General features: G+C 38.5%; 3 protein-coding genes across 6 annotated transcripts; 2 read left to right on the forward strand and 1 right to left on the reverse strand.

Moving 5' to 3' along the window:
* The first annotated feature begins 3,005 nt into the window (after positions 1–3,005).
* LOC115756624 (transcription factor VOZ1) lies at positions 3,006–7,439 on the forward strand. Of its 4 annotated transcripts, none has more exons than XM_048276099.1 (6): positions 3,006–3,134; positions 3,169–3,196; positions 3,619–3,868; positions 4,333–4,482; positions 5,779–6,301; positions 6,445–7,439. In XM_048276099.1, the coding sequence occupies exons 3-6, from the start codon at positions 3,641–3,643 to the stop codon at positions 6,996–6,998; spliced, it is 1,455 nt and encodes a 484-aa protein (XP_048132056.1). In that variant the 5' UTR covers positions 3,006–3,134; positions 3,169–3,196; positions 3,619–3,640; the 3' UTR covers positions 6,999–7,439. The 4 variants fall into 4 exon arrangements, with proteins under 4 accessions (XP_048132056.1, XP_030552335.1, XP_048132057.1 ...); XM_030696475.2 differs by having other exon boundaries at positions 3,021–3,134; positions 3,616–3,868; XM_048276100.1 differs by lacking the exon at positions 3,006–3,134 and having other exon boundaries at positions 3,184–3,285; positions 3,616–3,868.
* Positions 7,440–9,594: 2,155 nt separating this feature from the next.
* On the reverse strand, positions 9,595–12,056 carry LOC115756630 (transcription elongation factor 1 homolog). Its single transcript, XM_030696483.2, has 5 exons — positions 11,900–12,056; positions 10,989–11,126; positions 10,251–10,321; positions 10,005–10,026; positions 9,595–9,923 (listed from the first exon to the last, which is right to left on the reverse strand). Exons 2-5 carry the CDS (start codon positions 11,099–11,101, stop codon positions 9,863–9,865), a joined length of 267 nt encoding a protein of 88 aa, XP_030552343.1. The 5' UTR covers positions 11,102–11,126; positions 11,900–12,056; the 3' UTR covers positions 9,595–9,862.
* Positions 12,057–16,648: 4,592 nt separating this feature from the next.
* LOC115756629 (28 kDa heat- and acid-stable phosphoprotein) lies at positions 16,649–20,691 on the forward strand. Its single transcript, XM_030696481.2, has 8 exons — positions 16,649–17,000; positions 17,925–17,962; positions 18,078–18,155; positions 18,273–18,356; positions 18,445–18,479; positions 18,728–18,813; positions 20,305–20,370; positions 20,457–20,691. The coding sequence occupies exons 1-8, from the start codon at positions 16,934–16,936 to the stop codon at positions 20,489–20,491; spliced, it is 489 nt and encodes a 162-aa protein (XP_030552341.1). The 5' UTR covers positions 16,649–16,933; the 3' UTR covers positions 20,492–20,691.
* The last annotated feature ends 2,777 nt before the right edge of the window (positions 20,692–23,468 follow it).

Here is a 23,468-nt window from a genome sequence, read left to right on the forward strand (position 1 = left end):
TTAAACTTAAAGCAACATATTTATGACAAAAATTATTAAATATGAATTAAAATATGAAATCTAAACCCATTTTGCCACCCCTACCCGCACCCTATTAACTATGAAACATTAAACCTATAAACATTAATGGTGTATTTATTTCGGGAAAAAAGTAATGATTTGAAAAATATTTTTCTAAAAATGATTATTTGTATTTTTTTAAAATTAGTTAGCGATAAAATTTTTATCATCAATTAAATCGCTGGGACATAAATTATCACCGATAATGGAAGGAAAATTTCATCGAATAATTCTAATTAACGATATAAATAATTATTTTTAAGAAAATATTTTTGAAATTGTTCCATTTCTGTGAGATAAACGCTTTTTGAGCAAAAAGAAAGAAAGAATACCATAGTATCCTGGAGTTATTTTCTCTTTCTTTGCCATTTTAATGCAATTAGCTGGAAAATTGAAAATATACACGTAGTCCATGTGGACATAGCAACGCCCCAGAAATTAGGTCCGCCCCAAGTTAGCTCATGCCTACCCATTAATCTCCCTTTGCATATCAAACAAAATAGAAGTACTCATATTTAATATTGACAAGACTCCGTTTGTTTCACGAAAAATAACTTATAGGAAAACGATTTTCGGATTTTCCGACATTTGGTTCGCGAAAAATAAGATAACCTAAAACATTTTCCACCCATGAAAAAAAAATCCTTAAAAAATGGAGAAAATGTTTTCCTCTTTTCGAGAAAAGAAAAATATTTTCCCTCATCTTTGTTCCCTCAATACCTTTACATTCGTTTTCTTTTATACTATTTTTTTTTTTTATCTTTTCTCCTTCTTCCTCCTTCCTCCGCTAGTGGTTTCTTCCTCCTTCCTCCGCCAACAGCGGACTCGATGACAGCCTGCAGCCTAGCGATCGGCCATGACGCGGGCTCGTGAACGGGTGGCTCAACCGGTCTCGAGCTAGCCGGATTTGGGTGAGCTCGAGCTTGTCCAAGGACGGCCGGTCCCGGCGATCGCCGCCTCTTAAATAAAGAACTTTAGAAATGCAGCAACTCCTCTTAAATACACTTGCTAGTCTTGAGTCATTTCAAGTGATTTGTATTTTCTTTCAATTAGGAGTTCAAGAGGTCGTGTGGGGGCGTGGCGTGTATGATGTGCTCAAACGCGGAGTAATCAATCTTTGATTACGGTAGAAACTGACGCTATACCTAAGAAGCACTCTTGCATAACTGCCGTTCGTCATTTTTCTTTTTCCCTCTCGGCATGATTTTGTTGGTAAAAATTATTATCAACTCGCAACTGAAAGATGATGATATAATTATGTTAATCAAATGCACATAAAAGGAGCTTCTATTCTCGAATTCACAGACTAATTGGTTTGTATTATTAGGTGTTTTTTTACGTGTACCTAATTTTTAATGGAAAATAGAGTGTGCTTTTTGCTAATAAAATGGGAAAACGGGAAGGAGAGAACAAAGAGGGATGGAACAACTACACAGAAAAGGAACAATTATGAACAAAATTCTTAAACTTATTACACGACGGCCAATTCGGTCCTAAATTACTTAATTGTGCTAATTTAGTTATACACCTTTTGACAATCTACCAATTTAATCATAAACTTTTCAATTATGCTAATTTAGTCCTAAACCTTCTGATGATTTGTATTTTTTTGATGATTTGTTAATATAGTTCTTTTGGCCTTTTTATTTATTTATTTTGGTCAGAAGCAATATTTTCATTTTACTCTGAAGAGAGGTACATAGCATAAAGATGAAAATCGTATAAAATAAGTAAATCTGAAAGATAAATCAACTTGGTACAACGTGTAGAGACTCGCTCATTCCATCACAAAGACGGGTCTGTCATAGCATCAAAGCCCAACCGGCGGCCAATCACCGAATCTTTCATTAATGATGAGCACACGTCGAGATGTCCTTCTCCACTTATAATTTTGCCAAAAGGCGGTGCATGCCTAGATCTCTAGAGATATGGAATTCTAACATCTCTATCTACCAATTATCTCATTGATTACCAGAATTCTCTAAAATACCAGTGCACGTTACGCCATAAGACTTTTGACAACATCATTGAATACTCATGCTACCCTAGATCCCTAGAAATTTCCAGGCATGCCCGGTCAACTTAGCCGCTTCATCGGCCTGCGGTGCTTTGAAAACCTCCCCTCCACAACGTTTTTCGATACAATTGAGTGATACCCTTAGGGCCTCCACTTGCTTGATCAAATCCTCATCTTGGATTATCGGCTTCCTCATAGGGTTGCGATTCTTCCATCTCCTACGCCGTTCAATCTTGATTGCACGGCTCTTGAATCCCAACTCGTCCCACCAGCTTCTCCGAGCTAGCCCATCCATGTCCCAGCGATCAATCTATGCATATCAACCAAAAAGTACATGGATCTTCTGCGGATATTAAATTAGTGATCTAAAATTATATTAATCACATCAACATCAAAAGGGCTTCTATTCTCGAATTCAGCGAATGAATTGGCTCGTACGGTCAAGTGTTTCTTACGTTGACCTAATAAATCTACAACACTAATCTTTCAACTGAATCCGAATGTAACATACAAATTAAGACACGGTAAGCATCTTTAGAACTTCAACTTTTGTCCCATACAAACTTTCTCTTTTTAATTGGAAAGAGGAACGTGGGGAGTTTGATCCTCACCTTCGAGAAGAGCGGGGTGAAAATTCGTGAGGAGGAAATAGGGTTTCGCAACCCTGCATGCTCCTTTTGTCTCTAAGGAGACTTCCACCGCCTTTCTATTTTTTTATTTTTTATTTTTTTGGAGTTGGTCTTCCTAACTTCTGTGCGAAGTTCCTCCATTTACTTAGCCGTCAAAATGAACAAAAGGCCACAAAAAGAGAAGGAAAAGAGGAGGAGGAGAAAACGTTGGACAGAAAAAGGAGCGACCTTTATTTTCCTATTGGGAAGAAGAAAGAAGACCCGGCAAGGCATCCCAAGGAAAACACTTTGCGGTAAGAAGGCATCTCCCTTTACTCGATCAATCTCGTCCTCTCAGAATATTTTTGCTTTTCCACCCTTTTTCCCCTCCGCATTCCCCTCGCACTTTCTTGCCCCGCCCCCCATCTATCTCGGCGCCTCTCTCTCTCTCTCTCTCTCTCTCTCTCTCTCTCTCGTGCTCTGATCTCCCCGGATTTTTTTTGGTTCTCTGGTTCGTCGAGAATCGCTTCGAGGATTTAGGGTTCTCAGCACTCCAGTTTGGACCTCTGTGCGGGTGGTTTAGCTCGCGACTGTTTGTGGGTACTGGTTTTGTCTGCCATATTTTTTGCTTGATTGCTTGTTGCTGCTCTCCGAGGTATCGTGGGCATGTCTGGGTTCTGCTCTTTCTGCTTTGTCGTCTCGATTTTTGCGTGAATTATACTTGAAAACTACTCAGGTGCTTCAGGGATTTAAGCTATGCTTGTGAAGTTAGATTCTTGACTAAAGGTTTGGTATATCCGAAGTTGTGTGGCACGATGCAGTGGCATTAGCAAAACCTTGTGATTATGATCTGTGTGCTCTGGTTGTCCGATTGTACCTCTTTTTGGCGGCAATCTGATTGAAGGGTTCTGAAGATTTTTTGGGTTGCGGCAGGACTTGAGGGGGGACTGTTGTGATGGGGAAGGGCTCGAAGAACTATTGCAAGTCGGCCTCTCACAGGCTTTTCAAGGACAAGGCAAAGAACCGAGTGGACGATCTGCAGGGGATGTTCATGGATCTGCAATTTGCTAGGAAGGAGAGCCGCAACGTTGATGTTGCGGTCCTTGAGGAGCAAGTCCATCAAATGCTTCGTGAATGGAAAGCTGAGCTGAACGAGCCCTCTCCTGCGTCGTCTTTGCAACAAGTCAGCTTCTCATCTGCATCGCCCGTTTTTACTTCATATGTCACCTTCCTGATCTTGTCCATTTAACTTTTCATGTTGAAAATTCTATTGATTGATGCAAATGTGTCAAAAGAGTTCAAATCCAAGTTAAATGAACTGGGATTATTGTTCAGTTGCTTTTGACTTTCATTGGAGGACATGCAGTCTAATTGCGAGAGAAAACAGTTTGTGCATGATCCTGCGAAGAATTGAGTCCTGGTAGGGGCCCTTTATATTTCCTTTTGGTATAAAACCAGAGAGTCATTAAACCTATATCTTTGGTGCACGACAAATTTTGCAAATGGAACTGGGTTTTAATGCTGTGTCCTGATGGGCTGTCTGGCAAGTTATGCTGAATAATTGTATTTTGATTGCTTGCTTGCAGTTTGCTGCATCCATTTTTGAAATTATGTTGAGAAGCTGTCTCCTTTATTTGATGGCTACAGGGCGGTAGTTTTGCCTCCTTCTCATCAGATATATGTAGATTGCTGCAACTATGTGAGGAAGAAGATGATGCAACTAGTGCATTAACTGCACCCAAGCCAGAGCCAAATGATCAAAACCTAAATGTTGGAGATGGCACAAGCTTGCCAGAGGTGCTTCCTCCTTAACTTGTTGTGCAGTAAGCTTTTATGTTGACAATATGCTCCATGTAAGTTGAAGTGTTACCCTATCAATCACTCCTTCAAACATAGTAAATATCTTTCAACAACATGTTCCTCTTATGCTTACGTCTGCTGAATTTACTGAGGTTCATGTGATCCAAGAGGATCTTATTTCACTTTAGTTTATTTTTGGCCCTGCAACTTCTGATGTGACTTTATGCTCATCTGCCGAATGCTTCCTTTTGTGGTTCACTTTGTTCTTTTAATCATTTGTTGCTTTGTTAATATCCTGCTCCTTTGCATAACCTGCTTGGAGACTTCATTGACCAGATCACTGAGATTAGACGATCTAGATCTCTTCATCTCATTTGAAGCACTCGTACACTGAAAGCTCATTGACAATTTGAATGCATGATGGGCTCCGTTTGATGTTATGCAAGAAAATACATGCAGAGCAGTTAGCCAAAAAAAGGTTTGCAAACGTCAGTCAAAAGAAATTTCATGTTTTGTAAACCTCCCAAAGAGGGATGATGGATTATGGTCACTTGTTATATACTAGTTTTCTTAGAATTCATTGTTTCTCCGAGAGTTGGCACAGCACTAAATGGGAATAATGGGAGATAAAGGGGGTTCATGAGGCACTTCTTGCATAAGCAGAGCAACTTGTTAAAGTTTGCTCATAAGAAGTCTTTTACACAATTGAGCGCTCTCTCTCTCTCTCTCTCTCTCTCTCTCTCACACACACACACACACACACACACACACACACAAAACACTCACACATGCAAAACTTCTGCTGATTTTCTGGCAAATATTACACACTCAACCTTACCTAATTAAATGTCTCGAGTTCATTTTAAAACTGAAGTTATGTCTGGTGAGATTAAAGTGACCCTCATGTTTGATCATAAGTGATCCTGCAGCAGTGATACCTATTTGGAAATCGTGAAAATGATATGAACAATTTTCTACTTTCTAGATCTCAGGGATCTTCCAATCCTAAGTGCCAGATTAGGATTTTAAACAATGCTCAAGATTCTATGTCATGCTTTGTAGTACTCCTTTTGTTTTACATGCTAACTTGCTGAGGCTTGAGCATCATCTCAGGCAGTGTTCATAAATGACCAGTTAAAATCATTGTGTTCTTATCTCTGTGCCATGAGAATTCATGGTAGATTCTGATTGGGGATAGTAGTCGTTCTTGATGCAGTCTATTGCTGATTTTCACACTGAGTTCATCATATGAAATGACTTAAGAGTTTGAAATGGTGTATTCATCTTTTTCAGGGATTTAATGGCAAGCAGAGGCCACAGAAACGCTGCTTCCCATCTGCGGATCAGTGCAAGGACTCCCATCTTGGTATTGGTGCTGCAGCAATAGACAATGTAGATGGCATCGGCAGCTTGGAACAGCTTCAGTTTGGATTGAATCAAGGATTCAACCAAAGTTACTATGATAACTACAACGGCACAGGTTTTGGTGGAGAGGATACAATGCCTCATGTTGCCAACTGTCTACCAAGTATTTGCCCTCCACCTTCAGCCTTTCTGGGCCCCAAATGTGCTCTCTGGGATTGCCCAAGGCCTGCTCAAGGTTTGGTATGGTGTCAGGACTACTGCAGTAGCTTTCACGGTGCTCTAGCGTTAAATGAGGGCCCACCGGGCATGAGCCCAGTTCTCCGACCAGGGGGAATTGGTCTAAAAGATGGGCTTCTTTTTGCTGCTCTTAGTGCCAAGGCCCAAGGGAAAGATGTTGGCATCCCAGAATGTGAGGGAGCTGCAACTGCTAAGTCTCCTTGGAATGCACCTGGTAAACTCATAGTTCGTGTTTTTCTCTCATTTAGTTTTGTTGCGGTTCACAGTTCTCTTCTGGGGCTATGTATTCCCAGGCGATAGATGATGTACCTTTTTTAGGTTTTTTAATTGCCTGGATTTTGTCTTTTATGATTGCAGATCTTTTTGACCTCTCGGTTCTTGAGGGTGAGACTATTAGGGAATGGCTATTTTTTGACAAGCCTCGCAGAGCATTTGAAAGTGGCAATAGAAAGCAGAGGTCTTTACCTGACTACAGCGGCCGTGGTTGGCATGAGTCTCGGAAGCAAGTCATGAATGAGTTTGGAGGGCTGAAAAGGTCTTATTATATGGATCCACAACCGCTGAATCACTTTGAGTGGCATCTCTATGAGTATGAGATCAACAAGTATGATGCTTGTGCCTTGTACAGATTGGAACTGAAGCTTGTTGACGGGAAGAAGAATCCAAAGGGTAGGGTAGCAAATGATTCTCTTGCTGATCTTCAGAAACAGATGGGAAGGCTGACAGCTGAGTTCCCTCCTGACAATAAGCGCTCTGTTAAGGGGAGAACCAAAGCTAATTCAAAGGATAGTGTTGGATACATTTATTCGGATCAGAATCACGGTGCAGCGGCAAATGAAGTAGTTGACTATGGATTGGTTTCTCCATATGATTATCTTGTGGAGAACAAAGGTGAATATTACGTGACGTAAGGGAAGGTGGACGAAGAAGCTGATCTTCTCGGTCTTTTCTGCATTAGCCTAAGCATTTTATCTTGGGCTGCAATGGAGCTAACTCTTTTGCTGCTTGCACCAAGTCTGAAGTACCTACAGACAATAAGATCAACTAAACCTCAAAATTTTTTTGGGGTCATGCGGAGAGATCCATAAACTGATGTACATTCTAACCTCTGGAATATTAACCTGTCCTTAATCTTTGACCAAATATGCTGCATCAGAGACTAGAAAATGGATGGTGGGCACCTTAAGGTTATGGATTGGTGGCCATTCCTTGATATCTTGCTCAAAATCATTTTATAGATCTGTTGAGAAATTGTGCTTGTGTTAAGATCTATAGGATACATCATAGTACATGTTCTCCTACTGTCGTGATTGACGTTCTACATATGAAATCTATCATCATTTTCAAGTGAATTGCCTATGCGATTTGGGTGGTGATCTATGTTTCTGAAGCTTTCTATTTGTGGTTTTCTACATATACAGATGTATGTTCTGTCGCGACGGTCCATGTTTCGTATAGTGAACAGGTAACTACGGGCGATCCAAATAGTAAAAGCATTTGAGATAATCTAGTAAGCAATGAGCACAGCCTCGCATGTGAAGTGAAGTGGTCGGAAGCATCTGATTCCTTGTACGATTCTCTCGTTCATCTTGTTTTGTCTGTCTGTCTATGTGGTGTGAACTCCCAAAAGATTATTCAGAGCCAGATAGAGTCTTAGGAATGAGAATGATGGCTGAAGCATCGCCTTGGGCCCTTTTCAAATGTTGCTTCTTTCTTGAGAATATTAGGACACTCTGCATAGGTTTTCCTCTGGGTCCTGTCTTACCATATTTTAAATTCGATGCGATTGGTTGTCCACATGGTATGAAGATTGGATGGTGGAATGAATCCTGCAGGTTTCTTTTCAGTAAATGGCATCCAATACAAACTCTTGTCTGAGATATATGTAATTTAGTGAATCTTAGTATACAAGAAGGTGGGAAAATCCCAAAAATATATATATATATATATATATATATATATATATATATATATTAAACATATTGCAATTGTGTCAATTGAATTCTAAATTTTTTGCATTTGTGTCAATTTAATCCATTTGACCGGTCGATGCTGACGTGGACGTTAGCCGATATTAATGTGATAATTTTTAATAATATTTTAATATATTTTTTAAAATGTATTTATTTATTTTTTAAAAATTTTAGTTTTCTTACTTTCTTTTTTTTGTTCTCCTTGCGCCAATCGGATCGGCGAGGGGCTGCGGGCCATTAGAGAGGCCAGCGCAATTGTTGGGCGAGCTCGGCTTCGCCTAGCCAGGGCGAGGTCGATTTTGGCAGCTCTTGCCTCTTGCTTGCTAGAGGAAGGAGAAGAAAAAGAAAAAAATCAATAAAGAAATAAATAATACAAAAACATCAAGATATTATCAAAAGTTAGTCACATCAGTGCAGCCAACTCAAAGTTAGTCCGATGAACTAAATTGGCATAAATATAAAAGATTTAGAATTAAATTGGCAAAAAAAAAATTAGGACTGAATTAGCATAATTACAATAGATTTAAGACTTTTTTTTTGGTGATTTTCCCCTTAAAAGATAGTATTGCTGTTCTCTTTGGGAATAAGTCCATGCAAATTAAAGGGAAGCCAAAATTATACGAGGCAATGACATGGGCGGTCTATGAATTTTTTTTTTTTATTGCTCGATGTGATTGTTGAACTTTTTATTGTTTAGCGTTGTCTTTAAACCTTCAAATTCAAACAATGTAGTTCGTTCGCTAAAATTTTCAACAGCATCAGTTACCACCGCCATAATCCTTGTTTGTTCTTTTTTTTTTTTTGGGGTCGGAAATCCTTGTTTGTTTATTAACAAACAAATAAATTCTTTTTATTCACTTGTATTTTTCATAATTGTTTGAATTCCCATTTTTTTTCTTTTGTAATCACTCCATCCAAACTAACTGAGTTTGGCTGAAAACTGTAGCAAGCCATGTGCCCTAGTGGACAGTCATGCGGCTTAGAGTTGCGTTGCGCGATGGGCGACATCGTCGACGGCAAACGAGCACCACCTGCGGCAGCTCTCTTCACCCTCTCTCTCCTCCTTCGACACTTTTCTGTTTCTTCTCTGATTTTCTTTCTAATGTCTCTTCCTTTCATCACTCTTTAGGTAGTAATCAAGCCGGGAGTGTTTTAGATCCACCAAAACCCACAGGTAGTTGGGCTATAATACATCAACCTATCTTAACTTACTCTTAAATTTTCAGACAGCCCGTAAATCATTCACCCATTCAATTCGAGTCCAATGCCCAATTTTAATGCATTCACGAGTGCACAGGCCAGCATGTAAACCAATTCAAGCCCTAGAAGCAAACTCCTTTACTCTTTAAATGTACAGGAAAAAAATTACCTGTCTTTCGACTCTATATGAGAGAAACCAAGCGTCCATCTAGTTGCAGAGAATATTTTCAAGTTTCGTGACCTGAAAATTTTGACAGAACTACTCACTTTCATTGGAGTGCGTGTGCATCAGAGAGAGATGATTTTCACGACCTAAAGTGTATGCACCATGAACTTTGTAATCTCAACATCATAACAGTTCGTTTGGCATATACGATCAGAGTATTGGGTCAGACGAGTAATGCCTGCAGTTGGCGTCAGTTAATTGCGCCAATACACCCTCATCATGGTGTCCTTAACTCGGATAATACTCTGGAACAACTAAAACTGTATGATACGGACATGGTTCATATGTAATGCCACTGGGAACCTAATTACAGACTGGAAGGGCTACTAGTCATTTGCATCAGACCCTGAATGCTCCTGGGCATCAAAGCTTCAGCCTAAGCACCATCATCTTCCACGTTGTTGACCCGTTCGCATTCATCGATCCATTCGCTGTATCTGAAAGTTTGCAAGGTGTGTATAAGACATGAGAGAGACATTTGAAAGAACTATAAAGGGATTCTGGGCAAACGAACTTACATGTCTATTGCCTCGGTTAAAGCTGCAAACACAGAGAGAAGACAATAGAGTCAGTACAAATTCGGGACGCCCCTCAAAGCACATGATCAGTCACTTTCACGACAACTCTGACCAGATGAACTACAACCGAAAAGGCTGTCCTAACAAAGAAGCAAATTAAAGGATTTGCATAAGTATGGGGAACACTATAAGTTCCCACACCTGTCTTATGCTTACCCATACAAAAGTATAGGCATGAGACATTACCTGTAATTGTAGTGCTAAAACTTTCTTGGCATATCCCGCATACAGCTTCACCAATTAAGTTCTTCATATCACTGAAACCACAAATATGCAGAAAGTCATAAAATCACTCTCGCCAAATCATACCTCATTGTAAGCAGCCTTGCTTATTGCAGTTACAATGAATTCTGAATCCAAAGTTTCTCATAGCCTATTCCTATCTTTCTACCTCCCACCTATAAGTCCTAGATTTCAATGATGGATTCACTTCTTTCAAAGAAAAATGTCTTTTGCATCCCTTCTCTATGAGAGATAATATGACCTATTTTTCTTCTACTTAAGTTTTTCTGACAAAAACAAATGAAGGTTGTAAGGCAACTGTTTTATCTAGCATCTCTACATAAGTAAGCTGAACATAACAGTTGATTCTATGCACTGCTATCACTTTGGTTTTAGGCTCTATAAGGACGATTAATATTCCAACAAAACTACTTGTAGAAGAACATTCCACATGGTACTATCAATGCAAAACATCACAGATGAGAGGGGCTCATCTGATACTCCAAAGGAAATATCATAACGCACTTCAGCAGGAAAATGGTCTCAAATCTATAAAAAGTTTCGTATGATATGAATCATGCAGTGTTTCAAACAACCAAAATACATCGCATAATGGAGTTAGTGCTCAAAGGATAAACCTATAACAGCCTTATTCCTATGAGAGGGGGAAAAAACAGAGACACAAGGAACTTAGAAAGTTACAGGCGGCACTCCACACTTGTGCCATGGTTGCAGAAAGGGCAGCTGAAGACTGTATCAAGTCTATCCGTCCTCTTCTTAGGAGGTGGCTTTGCCCGAGACTTTCTCTTCCCCATAACTCAAGTTCCTTCTGCCTTTAGTCTGCAATCAAGCAAGCAAACAAGATAAAGCCACAAATCCCGAGTTCAATGCTCATACATGCCTAACCCTCGCACCCCATGCATTCAATCTATGCAGTCCAGGTCAATAATACATTCCAGAGTTACTTATCCCATACAATTTTTGAAATTTATAATCCAGCATAAAAAAGGACATGCAAAAGTCCATTTCAGCAAAGAAACATAAAAATAGAAACACAGAAACCCTGGAAAGAGTAATCTCAACCACATAACAAAAACTTAACTGAGAACTCTCGCCATTATGGCGAACGGAAAATATGCCTCTGATGAAATTCTTTCTGATTCTACTCAAGTTCGTTGGGAGAGATAAGGAAATCGATGCACCAAGCGAAAACATGAAAAGCGGCCTTTTCATTCAGTTTCACTCATCTAGAAGATCACAGGATCAAGTGACAAAGGTCTTCCACTATCATGCCATAACAAGAGTCAGACTACCCCTCCACAAAAAACCCTCAACAACCCAATCTAATCTCTCGCAATCCAAGAGCGCGAAGGAAAGCCATCGTATAGCCCAACTTGGGACTATAGCTAGGGCAATGATTCGACTGAATTACCCAATCAGTGCCTGGTTTTTCACGAAAAATCGAAAGAAAAAGATAACCCAAAAGACCGAAACTTCCCCATTGGATCGTGAACAGAGAACGAACTACGCATTCTACGAAGAGGTCAACAATGTATCAACGAACAAAGGAGATCGAGTTATGCAGAATCAAAGGAGAAAACGAGAATACGTACCGAGATTGATGAACGATGTTGTGTTCTTGAAACGAGAGCACAAACCCTAGCCTGAGAGAAGTTTGAGAGATTTCGGAATGCAATGATGCAGCGCGGTCGGTATTTTATAAGATAGGGTCAATTTTTTCCCCTTTGAGAATGACTTTGAATGTTGGACTCGCCCCTTTGGATCTTAAAACTTTAATCACATTAAAGTTTTAAAATTTTTTGTGATTTTTTGGAGCTGGTCATTTCGTATATTCCGTCGCCTTTTAGCGGATGGAGCGATCCGAACTCGTATTTTTCTCGTTGACAAGGGCCTTAGCATCACCTAATAGTGAGCGTAGTCGTCCGATTGGTACTTTCTTTCGACGGCGAGGGCTTGCTTGCCTCGCCTCGATCTGACGAGGGCAAGGGGCCCTCACCTGGTAGTGGTTGTAGCGGCTCTCGTTGCCATTGGGCACCCATGAAGCCATGGCAAGCAAATCCTCATTATGATCACTATAAGGGCTGGCGCTAGGACTATCAAATGGGTGGGTCGGATTAGTTGGGTTTGAATTGGATAAAAAAAGGCTTGATCCATATTGATTTTATTTAACCCATTTTGACCCTTTTTCGTGCAATGTAAATTTAACGAAGATGCTAACTTGAAAAGGACGACAAGTTTTAGGACTTGAATGGCCTAAAAGAAAGTTTTAAGACTCAATTAATTGATCAACACAAGTTTGTAGTTTTTCGCTAAAATAATCTTTTTTTGGGCAGCACTATTTACACCCCTATGTTTGCTAAGATACTCGTTTTCTTTAATTAGCTCGCTGAAATATCATTATCTCTCTTCAATTTATTAATGCTGTTTCTTACCAGGCTTACCAACATAAAATCATTTATTTCTATTTTTATCAAACTTTATCTAACCAATCTTGATAAAACACCAAAAATAAAAATTGATCAAAGTATGGAAACTGTTTATTTGTTTGAAAGCATGATCAAATGTTAAGCACACTCACATTGAGATCACAGCTAAATATTGACAAAAGATAAGCGCAAAAAGGAGAAAAAAGGGAAATTTCTTGTTGTTCTACTCCCACCATGAAGAAAGTAATAAATGCCGATTAAGAATTCAATATCATAGCAAGTTGATAAAAAAAAAATTTAAAATATGCCTCCAACTTTCTTTTAAAACAATCTAATGAGAGTTTGAAAGTGAAGAAGGTTCAACTAAATTTTTAACCCCCATATTGCAATTAATATGAAAAGCTAAAAAAAAAAATAATAAACATCGTTGGACTTTAAAAACATACAGACTTACTCTCGACATAGCATAATCCGAGGTGAGATGATAACTTGTTCAATATAATTGGACATTTATATTGTGAAATTGATTAGAACAACGATAGAAATAAATGCAATTTTGTTGGTGAGCCTTATAAATAAAGGTGCACCAACGGTCAGTTAATTGAAAAAAAAAAAAAAAGGATTGTATTAATCAACATATGGGTGAAAATAGTGCCGTGCTTCGTTAAGGTGGAAAGTTCTAATAAGTAAGAGTTTATAAAAGTACAAGAACTTTTGTTTTTTTTTCCCTTCCCTTATGTTTTATTCTCTTCTATTCATTTTGAAGATATTATCCGGAAAAAGACATTAACGAAAAGATTTGTGATTCACCGGTCATCCAGTTTAAAGCTTTTATACTTGAAAAAAGAATCGTAGTGGTTTTTCTCCTATATAAATTGTAGTATCGGGACACATTTTAGGCGGGCGAGTGATTCTCAACGAATTGCGTGCAAATAGAAAGAAATCATTTTCCAAACAAATAGAATGATTACTTGATTAACTGAATGTATATTAGAGAGTCACTATACAATAGTCGTGTTGCGTGGATTCATTGTATTAAATCTACGACGGAAAAAATCATGTGTTATCAATGCTTCGTTGTGCTTTTGAAAATAACTGTCCGAACAGGTTTTCCATAACATAAGATGATGTTCAAAACGAATGCTAAGGAATATAAATATTGTCATATATGTAGACGCATTTATCAAAGGCTGACCACTAAATTATTTACCTTGATATGGGAAAAACATACCATACAGTATACAACAAAGATGAAAACCATCAAAGCGACATGCTCTTTTTACAACAGAGATTCTTGGAAAAAAAAGTTGTGAATGAGTGCTTTTTCACAGTGAATATGTCATTTTTCCTTCGAAATATTTTCGATTTCGAAAAGATTATTCTTATGCCTCGCAACAAATTCATATATTTGCAATAAGAATGAGATTTTTTATAATAATCGATCTTATTGCAACCCTCAATTTTGGTGTATTCATTTATTGCCCTCACATTTTCGAGCTACTAGTTTAATTCCTTTTCTAGAGTTTTAACCTGTATTAATTTGCATTCACTGCTCAATTATTCGTCTTAGAAATACTACAAACATTTCCTAGTCATCTGAAGTTTTCTCAGAAACACTTTTTCCTAATTATCTGAGAATACAAGCTTGCTGTATTAAACCAACCTTTTACGATTGCTTAATGAGCAATCTTGGTTTGTCCCAAAAAAAAATGAGCAGTCCTGGGGTTCTGTTACTTTTCATAAAGAAACTTTTCATTATAACATTTCCAGATTAATTTCTTTGTTTTCTACAAATTTCATGCCCTCGCCCAGGGGCTGGCGAGGGTCACCGGTCCTCGGCCGGGATCGGGCGGCCATGCCGGCCCCGTGAAGAAAAAGAGAAAAAATTGAAAAGAAAATAACAAAATAATAAAAAAGGAAATTTTTTTACAAAGATTGAAAAATTTCCACGTCGGTGCCAATCGCGCTATGTAGGACGCCCAACGCCGACTAGATCGTCATGTGAGCGGTTTCCAATCCAAATTATTTGGAAAGGCTGTATCGGTAATTCGTTAAAAGGTTAAGGACTAAATCGACAACTTTTTAAAAGGTTTGGAACTAAATTGAAACAATTAAAAAAATATTTACGGAGTTGGTAAAAGTACAATAAAATTAAGATTTTTTGGACAATTTCCGGAGGTAACATGCAATGGTTGGAAGAGAAATTGTTGTTGAGAGAGAGGGAGGAGAGAAACGCGACCTGAAAGCATATAGAACACTATATTTAACTATAATGGCAACTTAACGTGAATAATTTACGAATTGGCTAATTTATCGGATTTTTCATTGAGTACACATGCGAAGGTTTGGGTTACTTAATCTTTTTTTTTTTTTTTGGTCGAAGGTTCGGGTACTTAATTAAACAAAAAGAAATAGTTGAGGTATCACAGGTAATAATAATCAAAGTATGATTACCTATAGGGGTAAGAGGTTCTCGATCTGGTCCAGTTCTCCTTAAGAATCGAGAATCGGACCGGTGGTTCCGATTTCCAATTTTCGAAATCGGAAATCGGATCGACGATCCTATTAACCGGACCGAACCGAACCGAACCGAACAGATTGGTTCGGTTTGATTTTCGGACGGTCCAATGGAACCTGTAAAACTGTCGATAATCGAGGGAAAAAGAACATCAAATGAAGCAACAAGATTATCGATGGCAAACGATTTTCTAGATAGAAGGTATGGCATGATCTTTGTATGTGCAGAAATAGCATCGAAGTGTCAATACATCTACGTTCCAAAGGTAATGACTCGAGTAACGACCAAAACTCCAAGAAGGATTTCCTTTAGTAAAGCTCCAACCTGTTACATATTTTCTGCCAGACCATTACCTACCGAGTTTATCCACAAAATACCTCCAAGAATGAGGAGATAGAATTATCGGCAGTTGATCACGGTTTGGTATCCAAACCAGAGTAGTTCCTGCCTTTCTTAATATAGCATTTACACCAATACCTCAATGCTGAATCGTCATAAGAAGATAAAATCGATTGGTCCGATCCAATCGTATATTCCTTGGAACCGGAAACCGGATCGCCTAGTCACCAGTTTCAATTTTAAGGATCGGAAATCGGACCGCCGCCCTTTGGAACCACGAACCGGGTCATCGATCCGGTCCATGCGATTCCCGATTCGGTTGATTCGACTTGTTCACCCTTAATTACATACATATCATTATCTTAAAGGTAAACGGGTGAAGGTTCTGATACTTGATGAGCTAAAAGAAATAGTTGAAGCACCAGAGGTAGCAATTATTAAGTATAATTACCTACATATCATTATCTCTAATAATTTTAATGCTTATGGAAAATAGGGATGATGTTAGTTTCGGTCAACGTCAACTCAAGTGCTCTCGACCAATGTTAAAAAGGAAAATAGACAAGAGATAATTACATAAATAGCCCATTAACTTTAACTTAATGTGTAGTGTGATCCATGAACTTTTAATTTGACTAATACGATTCCTGAACTTGTAGTCCTTAATTTTTTAATTTGATCAATATTATACCTGAATTTTTAGAATATATTCAACTTAGTCGTTGAACTATAAGAAGATGTTTATTGTAATTATTCCATTAATTTAAGTTCAAGAATGATATTGAACGTTTTCTTATAACTCGGGGACTAAGTCGAACATATTCTAAAAGTTCATGAACCACATTGAATAAATTGAAAGTTCATAAATCATATTGGATATTAAGTTAAAATTCATGGATTATATTAGTTAAATTAAAAGTTTATGAATCACATTACATATTAAGTTAAAATTTAAGGACTATTTATATCAATTTTTTTTCCAAAAAAAAAAATGATAAAAATCCAACGTCAAACTCCTCGATAAATATCTGAATTTTGCGACAGCACGCCAATGCCATCAACGACATTTTTATATAGACCGCAACCCGACCCAACCCTACCCAACTAGGGTTTTGTGTTCGGATTCCGATTCCGATTCCGATTCGGAGATAGTGGGGAGGTGGAAAGGTCAGAATCGATTCAGCTCCATCTCACGTCGGCTCTTCATCGGAAGAAGATTCTTGTTCCTCGCGAACGATAACCACTCAAATCTCGTCGGGAACAAGGCCGATCATCTTCCTTTTAGATCTGGGTCGATCTTGTTCTTCTGCCCGAATCGTGTCTTGGGGGAGTGTCTCTGCGCCATGGGAAGAGGAAAGTTCAAGGGCAAGCCCACGGGTCGCCGCCAGTTCTCGACTCCCGATGAGATGAGTAAGCTTAAAAAAAAAAAAAAAGATTTTATTTTTCTTCCGAGTTTCGTGTACCCTCTTTCATTTGGTATATCGCTTATGATTGTTGGAAATAGTCCGTTCGTTGACCTTCAGTTAGTTGTTTTGTTCGAACGAATTTGGGTGTAGTTCTGTTTTGCTGGATCTTTTGGTTTTGAGATCTTGGTGATTGAGGGAATTAGTGAAACTTGGGTGGTGGTGGTGGTGGTGATGATTTTATTTTACAATTTATCGGAAAACGATGTTTTTGCTCGCAGTCGACTTGTGATTTCATTTTCATGAGGATGGTAGTCGGATTTAGACTGTTAGTATGATTGTCCTGTTGCAGCAGGTGGCGATGCGCAATATGATCTGAACCTAGATTCGAAAACAGTTTTCGGCTAATGAATTCTCATTTTCCACTAGTAAAATTTTTCAGCAATGATAATGGTATGGTGTGTTATTTGAAATTAGAACCGAATGCCTTTTCTTTCTAAAAGGTCTTCCTAATGGGACAAGCTGGGTTGTTTTGTCAATTTGATTTTTAGGATTACTCGATGTCCATAGCAGTGATTACAGTGAGGGCCCCCTTGAAAGGGACCCCTCTGAAAGCAATGAATACAATGAGAGGGAGAGGGAGAGGGAGAGGGAGGGAGAAGTAAGTTTTGAGTTTTGTGCTCTCTTACTTGTAAAAAGCCTAAAGTCAACAGTCAAGGAGATTGCACTTGGCAAGCTCTTGCAGTTGCGGAGAGGGAGGGAGAAGTAAGTTTTGAGTTTTGTGCTCCCTTACTTGTAAAAAGCCTAAAGTCAACATACAAGGAGATTGCACTTGGCAAGCTCTTGCAGTTGCTATCTTCTGGGGAACCCATTGTGCTTTTGGCTGGCTTTATACTGGGCTAAGTTGGCTTTTTTGTCTAAATTGTTGCAGTTGCGGGTACTTCCAGTCGTCCTCGCACATTCAGACAGGTCTCTCTTTTTCTCTCTCTCTCTCTCTTTCTTGATTGCCGGAGGGATTTTATTTTATTCATTCACACTATTTTACATGATAGCATGCTACAATAAGTGTATATTTTGTTCTCAGGAAGAAGCTGAGCGCGTAGAAGAAGAATCTGAAGAAGAATCGGAAGAAGAATCAGGAGAAGAATCTGAAGAGACTGAAGTGAGTAATGCCCGCCTGCCTTTTTCAGTTGAATATATCATTTGATTGCCTTCAATTTTTTATGGCGACTCTTGATTTTTTTAAACTTTCTGCTGTATTTGTGCCAAACAATTGCAGAAGCGGAAAGGGACTGAAAGTGTTATTCAAATTGAAAATCCAAATTTGGCAAAGGCAAAGAACTTGAAAGCCAAAGATGCCGATGTAAGTGCGTATATCTTTGTGTGCATTTTAGTGTTGCCAAAACATTGGAGACCCGCTTCGTAAAAACCCACTGGATGTTGTCTTTCAGGCAAGCAAGACAACTGAACTTTCAAGGCGGGAAAGGTTCGTAGATGCTTATTTGCTATGCTCTAGGAGATTGCTATTTGCCAATTGCATTACTGTTGAACGAAAGTTTTGGTGTTTTTTCAGGAGAGTTGTTTATTCTTATTGGAATATGACAGTTTTCTAACTTTCTTGAAATCTTAATATTCTAGGCATTCTTGGTCTTTTTTGCTTGAATTCGAAGTTTTTTGATTTTTTTTTAATTATTTGAAGAAGCATTCTTCTGTTAATTGTCCTTACATGAGCAGGGAGGAGATAGAAAAGCAGAGAGCTCATGAACGGTACATGAGGCTACAGGAACAAGGAAAAACAGAGCAAGCCAGGAAAGATTTAGGTAAGCAGTGTTTGGTTGAACAGAAACAAGATTTCATGTGTCCATGTATATTTGAATTCTTAGTTTTCATTAGTCATATGGTTGATTCGTTGTTCACATGTTCAACATATTTGGGTATTTATTGCCCATATCATGTAAACTGTGGTGTTATTGCGCTCTTCCTCAAATGGTTTCGATAATTTTTATCATCTACTACAGGGGGCAGCAGACTTTCTAGCTAACCATGATATTCAGGTTTAATAGGATAGTCATTCGTCAGTATTTTTACACAGCAACAATAAAGTCGGTGGACTAATAGCATGTGAGCAAGCAAGCCAGTTTCCTATGGCTATGCTTTGAAGTTAGTCATCTTGGTGAGTTTGGATTGCATATTGCAATGAGTAAGTTTATCAGGCTGATGGGATAAGTGTTCATTTTGATGAAGATGGAGGGAGAAGTCAGGCAAGAGAGAGGTTGGTAGACAAGTTGTTGCCTTGTTGGCGAAGGGGAGGGAAAGTAATAACTTAAATTGTAATCTGTAAGATGTAGTTAAGTCGATCAATAAAACAAATACAGAAAAAAAGAAGGATAAGCAGTGTCGTGTCTTTTGTCTTTGTTGATATGCCAGTGAAGCCTAACATTACAATCTCATTGCTAAATTTTGTTGCCAGAAAGTTTAATTTGAGCCCTTCATTTTGGACCTCCTATCGAAGTGTAATTTTGAAATTATTCACTTTTAGTCATAGTCACTCATGATACATGATATTAAAATGGAAACCCGGATATCATAACTCAAAAGCTACAGCAAGTCTTAGGTTATTTCAAGTGAACACTTAGCTAGCCAGGGTCAGGTTTGATATTGGTGTCTAAATAAGTGCTTGCGCATATTATGTCAGTGGCGTCGAGCTTTCTGTATGAATCTTATCTGAGACAAATCCAACTAGGAAGAAAGGGACCAGACAATGGGAAATGTTATTATCTTCTCTTTTCTTTTTTGTCCTTCCCATATAGGTCAGAAACGTGCATCGCTGTCTATAGTAGGATGTAGAGTTGCCTCCATAAGACCATAAAGACTAGTATTCTTCTCATTGTTGGTTCACAATTTAAACCGTACAATTTGATTCAATTCGTGTATAAACCGATTTGTTGCATTTTCATTCGAGGGTGTGAACAAAGTTAAAAAAGAATCGTCCAATTTAGTCGTGATTCATTTATGATTCGGCTGCTGATGGACCAATATATTTATGAATGTTTCTATCAAGTGTCACTTAATATTAATAAAAAATCTAGTGGTCTAGCAACTTGAAACCCAATTTGAGTTTCTTTTTATTTTTAACCCAATTTGAGTTTGATAGGTGTAAAAACTGACTGTTGGAAAAGTGAGGATATTCTTATTACGTTATAATCATGCAAACCACAAAGTCAATCTTGACTATATATTTCGCACATCCATTCCCTTCTGCTTTCTAGTTTTGTTTTCGGTGCTTATTATCGCACTCTTATTTCCTGCAGAGCGTTTAGCCCTCATTCGGCAACAAAGAGCAGAAGCCGCCAAGAAGCGAGAAGAAGAGAAAGCCGGTAAAGTCTTTGAGGCTGCTATGTTTGTCGTTCTGGTTTCACCCTTATCACCAAAACTGATTCAAAAACTCTCTTTTCATCCACAGCCAAAGATCAGAAGAAGGCAGAAGCTCGCAAATGATCCATAGAAAGCGCGCACGGAGGGGCTTTCTCTTGCAAAACAACAAAAAGAATATGTGAAGATTAAAGACATTACTTTCCTATTTTAGCAACTGTGCAAACTATTACATTTTTTTCTACCTGGCGTTACTACTTAAAAGTATGTAGTACTGTTCTCGATTGGCCTTCCTACGAGTAAAGGCTCCTCTGGTAACTATTTAGAAAAATCTACTACGCTTCAGCTTTGTTTTTTTTTTTTGGGTCAGAATGCGCTTCGTCTTGTTTGCAGAGCAATGTTTTGCTCAGATGTTGCTATGCATCGCCATCGGGTGATCTCTCTTTCCCGTGCTGGTATGGGCTACGAGCTGTGCGTGTCGACGGTCCATTAGTGTATGGATAATACTGTGGCCGGCTGCTGCGATAGGTTGACGCTGCTAAGCATCTCAGCTCAATGTACCAAAGTTTGATGATGAAATTGGAATTTGATTTTTCAAGGTTAATTCAATTTCCTATGAACAACTCCGAGAAAAATTGCTCGGACAAAAACGACCCACTTCTGAATGGCACCAGGTCATACAAACTCAGCCCCTGGTAGTCGTAAGGTGGGGATCATTGGATTGGTATGTACTACTGAACTAATGTGATAACAATCCTTTACTTTTTTTCTTGCTGCTGATAATAGCCCGATGCAGAAAAAAAGAGAACAGAGAAAGGATATAAAATTGCACACGAAAAACTCAAAACAGATTTGAGACACATAAGAACCGAGAACAACTGAAGTGACCCCTGCCAATCGAAATGTTTCCAGTCTTCCAAATTCAATTTGACTGAGCTTGTACATAAGTTGAGAATTATCAGGTTTTCCATTATGAATGCGAACAACTTAGATTTTTTTCTCATGGCATCCACGCCAATCAAGCCATACTAGCTTCGGAAGAAGATTCTCAGGATTTCCTTTAGTACCAACATCGTCCAACTCAAGAAACCTCAGATTCGATAAATGATGAAATACTTCGCCATCAACTTGATTAAAATCACGGGTGACACGAAGAGCTTCAACCTTGCTGATGCCCTGCCAATTCGTTGAAAAAGTGGAAATGTGAAATTCGGACAAAGACCTGTGCAATGAAGCGATAATATAATCATCGTATCTACAAGGAAAACTTGGCTAAAATACCGGAGAAATCTTAGCGTGATCTTGTCTTCTTTTCATGCAATGTTGTTTGGACATCTTTGTAATCCCACAGCCTACTGCGCCGCCTGGGGTCTTGATCTTCCTTCTTGAAAATTTCTCTTCCTAGGATTTTCAGTTGGTTGTGCAATCGAAACTCATTTTCTTCTCCAATTTTAAGAAAAGTAAGGTCTCACGAACACCTCCCTGTGGGTGATATCCACAGACAGCCCGCATGTAATAGGGGTTTCTCTTTTTGACAGCGGTAAAGAAACATGCTATATCAAGGAATATTTCGTTTGTGTTTTTGCTCAAACGGTGCAAGTATCCCTCCAACATTGGTCCCACTCGTTCTTCCAGCCCACATTTTAAGTGATTCAAAGTCCCCAACCACATTTCTATGCTCTCCCCCACACAAATGTTTCCCCACAGTTTCAACAACAAAAGGGAGATTTCCGATAGCAGAAGTGATTTCCCTTGACATTATTGGATGGTAGCCCTCTAGGGGATGATCCAGTCCAAAAGCATGCTTACAGAAAAGGTTAAGAGCACCATTTGCATTCATAGGCAAGACCTCATGTTCACACAAAAACCTTACATTCGTTTTCTTCATGTTCGCCGTTTTTTTTTTTTTTCTTTCTTTCTTTTTAACCTTGATGGCATTTTTTTTTAAGCTCAGCCAGTGGTTTGATTTGCTCGAAGTCAACCATATCGTCCAGAACAATAAGCGCTCTGCTTGTTTTGAATAGATGTCGTATTATTCTGGCATCTTGATTGGAGGAATTCACCGTTAGACATTTTCCTCCTCTCTTGAGATCACTAATCAACTTATTATGCAGAGATACCACTCTTTTCTGTTCAATATTGCCCCGAACATCTTCGACAAAACTATAACAAGAGGTGCCTGACCTTGTTGTACATTAAGTAGCATCGATACCGACACGTCATTAGTAAAAAATAAAGAATTTTAACACGTTATATATTAAATATTTATTTTTATATGTATACGATAAATTATCATGTAAATATAAAAATATCAACTGCAAGTTTTTTTCTTTTTCTTATGTTAGAGATTCACGATTATTTTTTTTTTTTGGTTGGCTGGGTGTATTAATTTTGGGTGGCTGGATATATGACATAAGTATATATACTTTTGATAAAGTTATATTTTGAGTCATAGTTTATTGAAAATATTTAAAATTGATTTTATGCTTGTCGAAATGGCACATTAGGATGCTGGACTCTTGTGTTGCTTGCGTGGCGAGAGTGTTGATTATGTGTCGGTCGCACGTTGAAGAGTGCCGGACATATGAGACGATATGACGCGAAGGACCGTGCCTTGGAACGCCACGATCCATGCTTGAGACGATTTGACGATACGATCTTGTCATCGATCCTTTTGCCGTACTCGATCTCATTGCAGTCTTGGAACGCCACGATCCCCGTGCCTATGAGTAGGTCATAGAAGTACTCGAGGGAGCTGTCGTGCACATCTTGTCCTATGAAGCTGAGGAACACTTGATAGCTGCAAATAGCCATTGGAACACCCATTTGCATGCACAGACTCTGGCTCGAATGGAGATCAAGATGATCAAGCTTAGAATGTAAAAGTTGCTCCAGTTCACAAATTTGAGTCTGGGCATTAACCAAGTTAGTTAGCTCGTGAATGACAATCATTATGTTTTTTTTAGACTTATTTCTGGAACAGTTTGCAACAAAAAATCCATTTAGCAAAGTAATTTCATAATTGCTATTTCTGAAAAAAAAAATTCTAGAAATAGATTTTTAACACAAATAAGAAGTTTCTAAAACATAAATGAGAAATAAA

This window comes from Rhodamnia argentea, chromosome 3 (assembly GCF_020921035.1).
Source record: "Rhodamnia argentea isolate NSW1041297 chromosome 3, ASM2092103v1, whole genome shotgun sequence".
Taxonomy (NCBI): domain Eukaryota; kingdom Viridiplantae; phylum Streptophyta; class Magnoliopsida; order Myrtales; family Myrtaceae; genus Rhodamnia; species Rhodamnia argentea.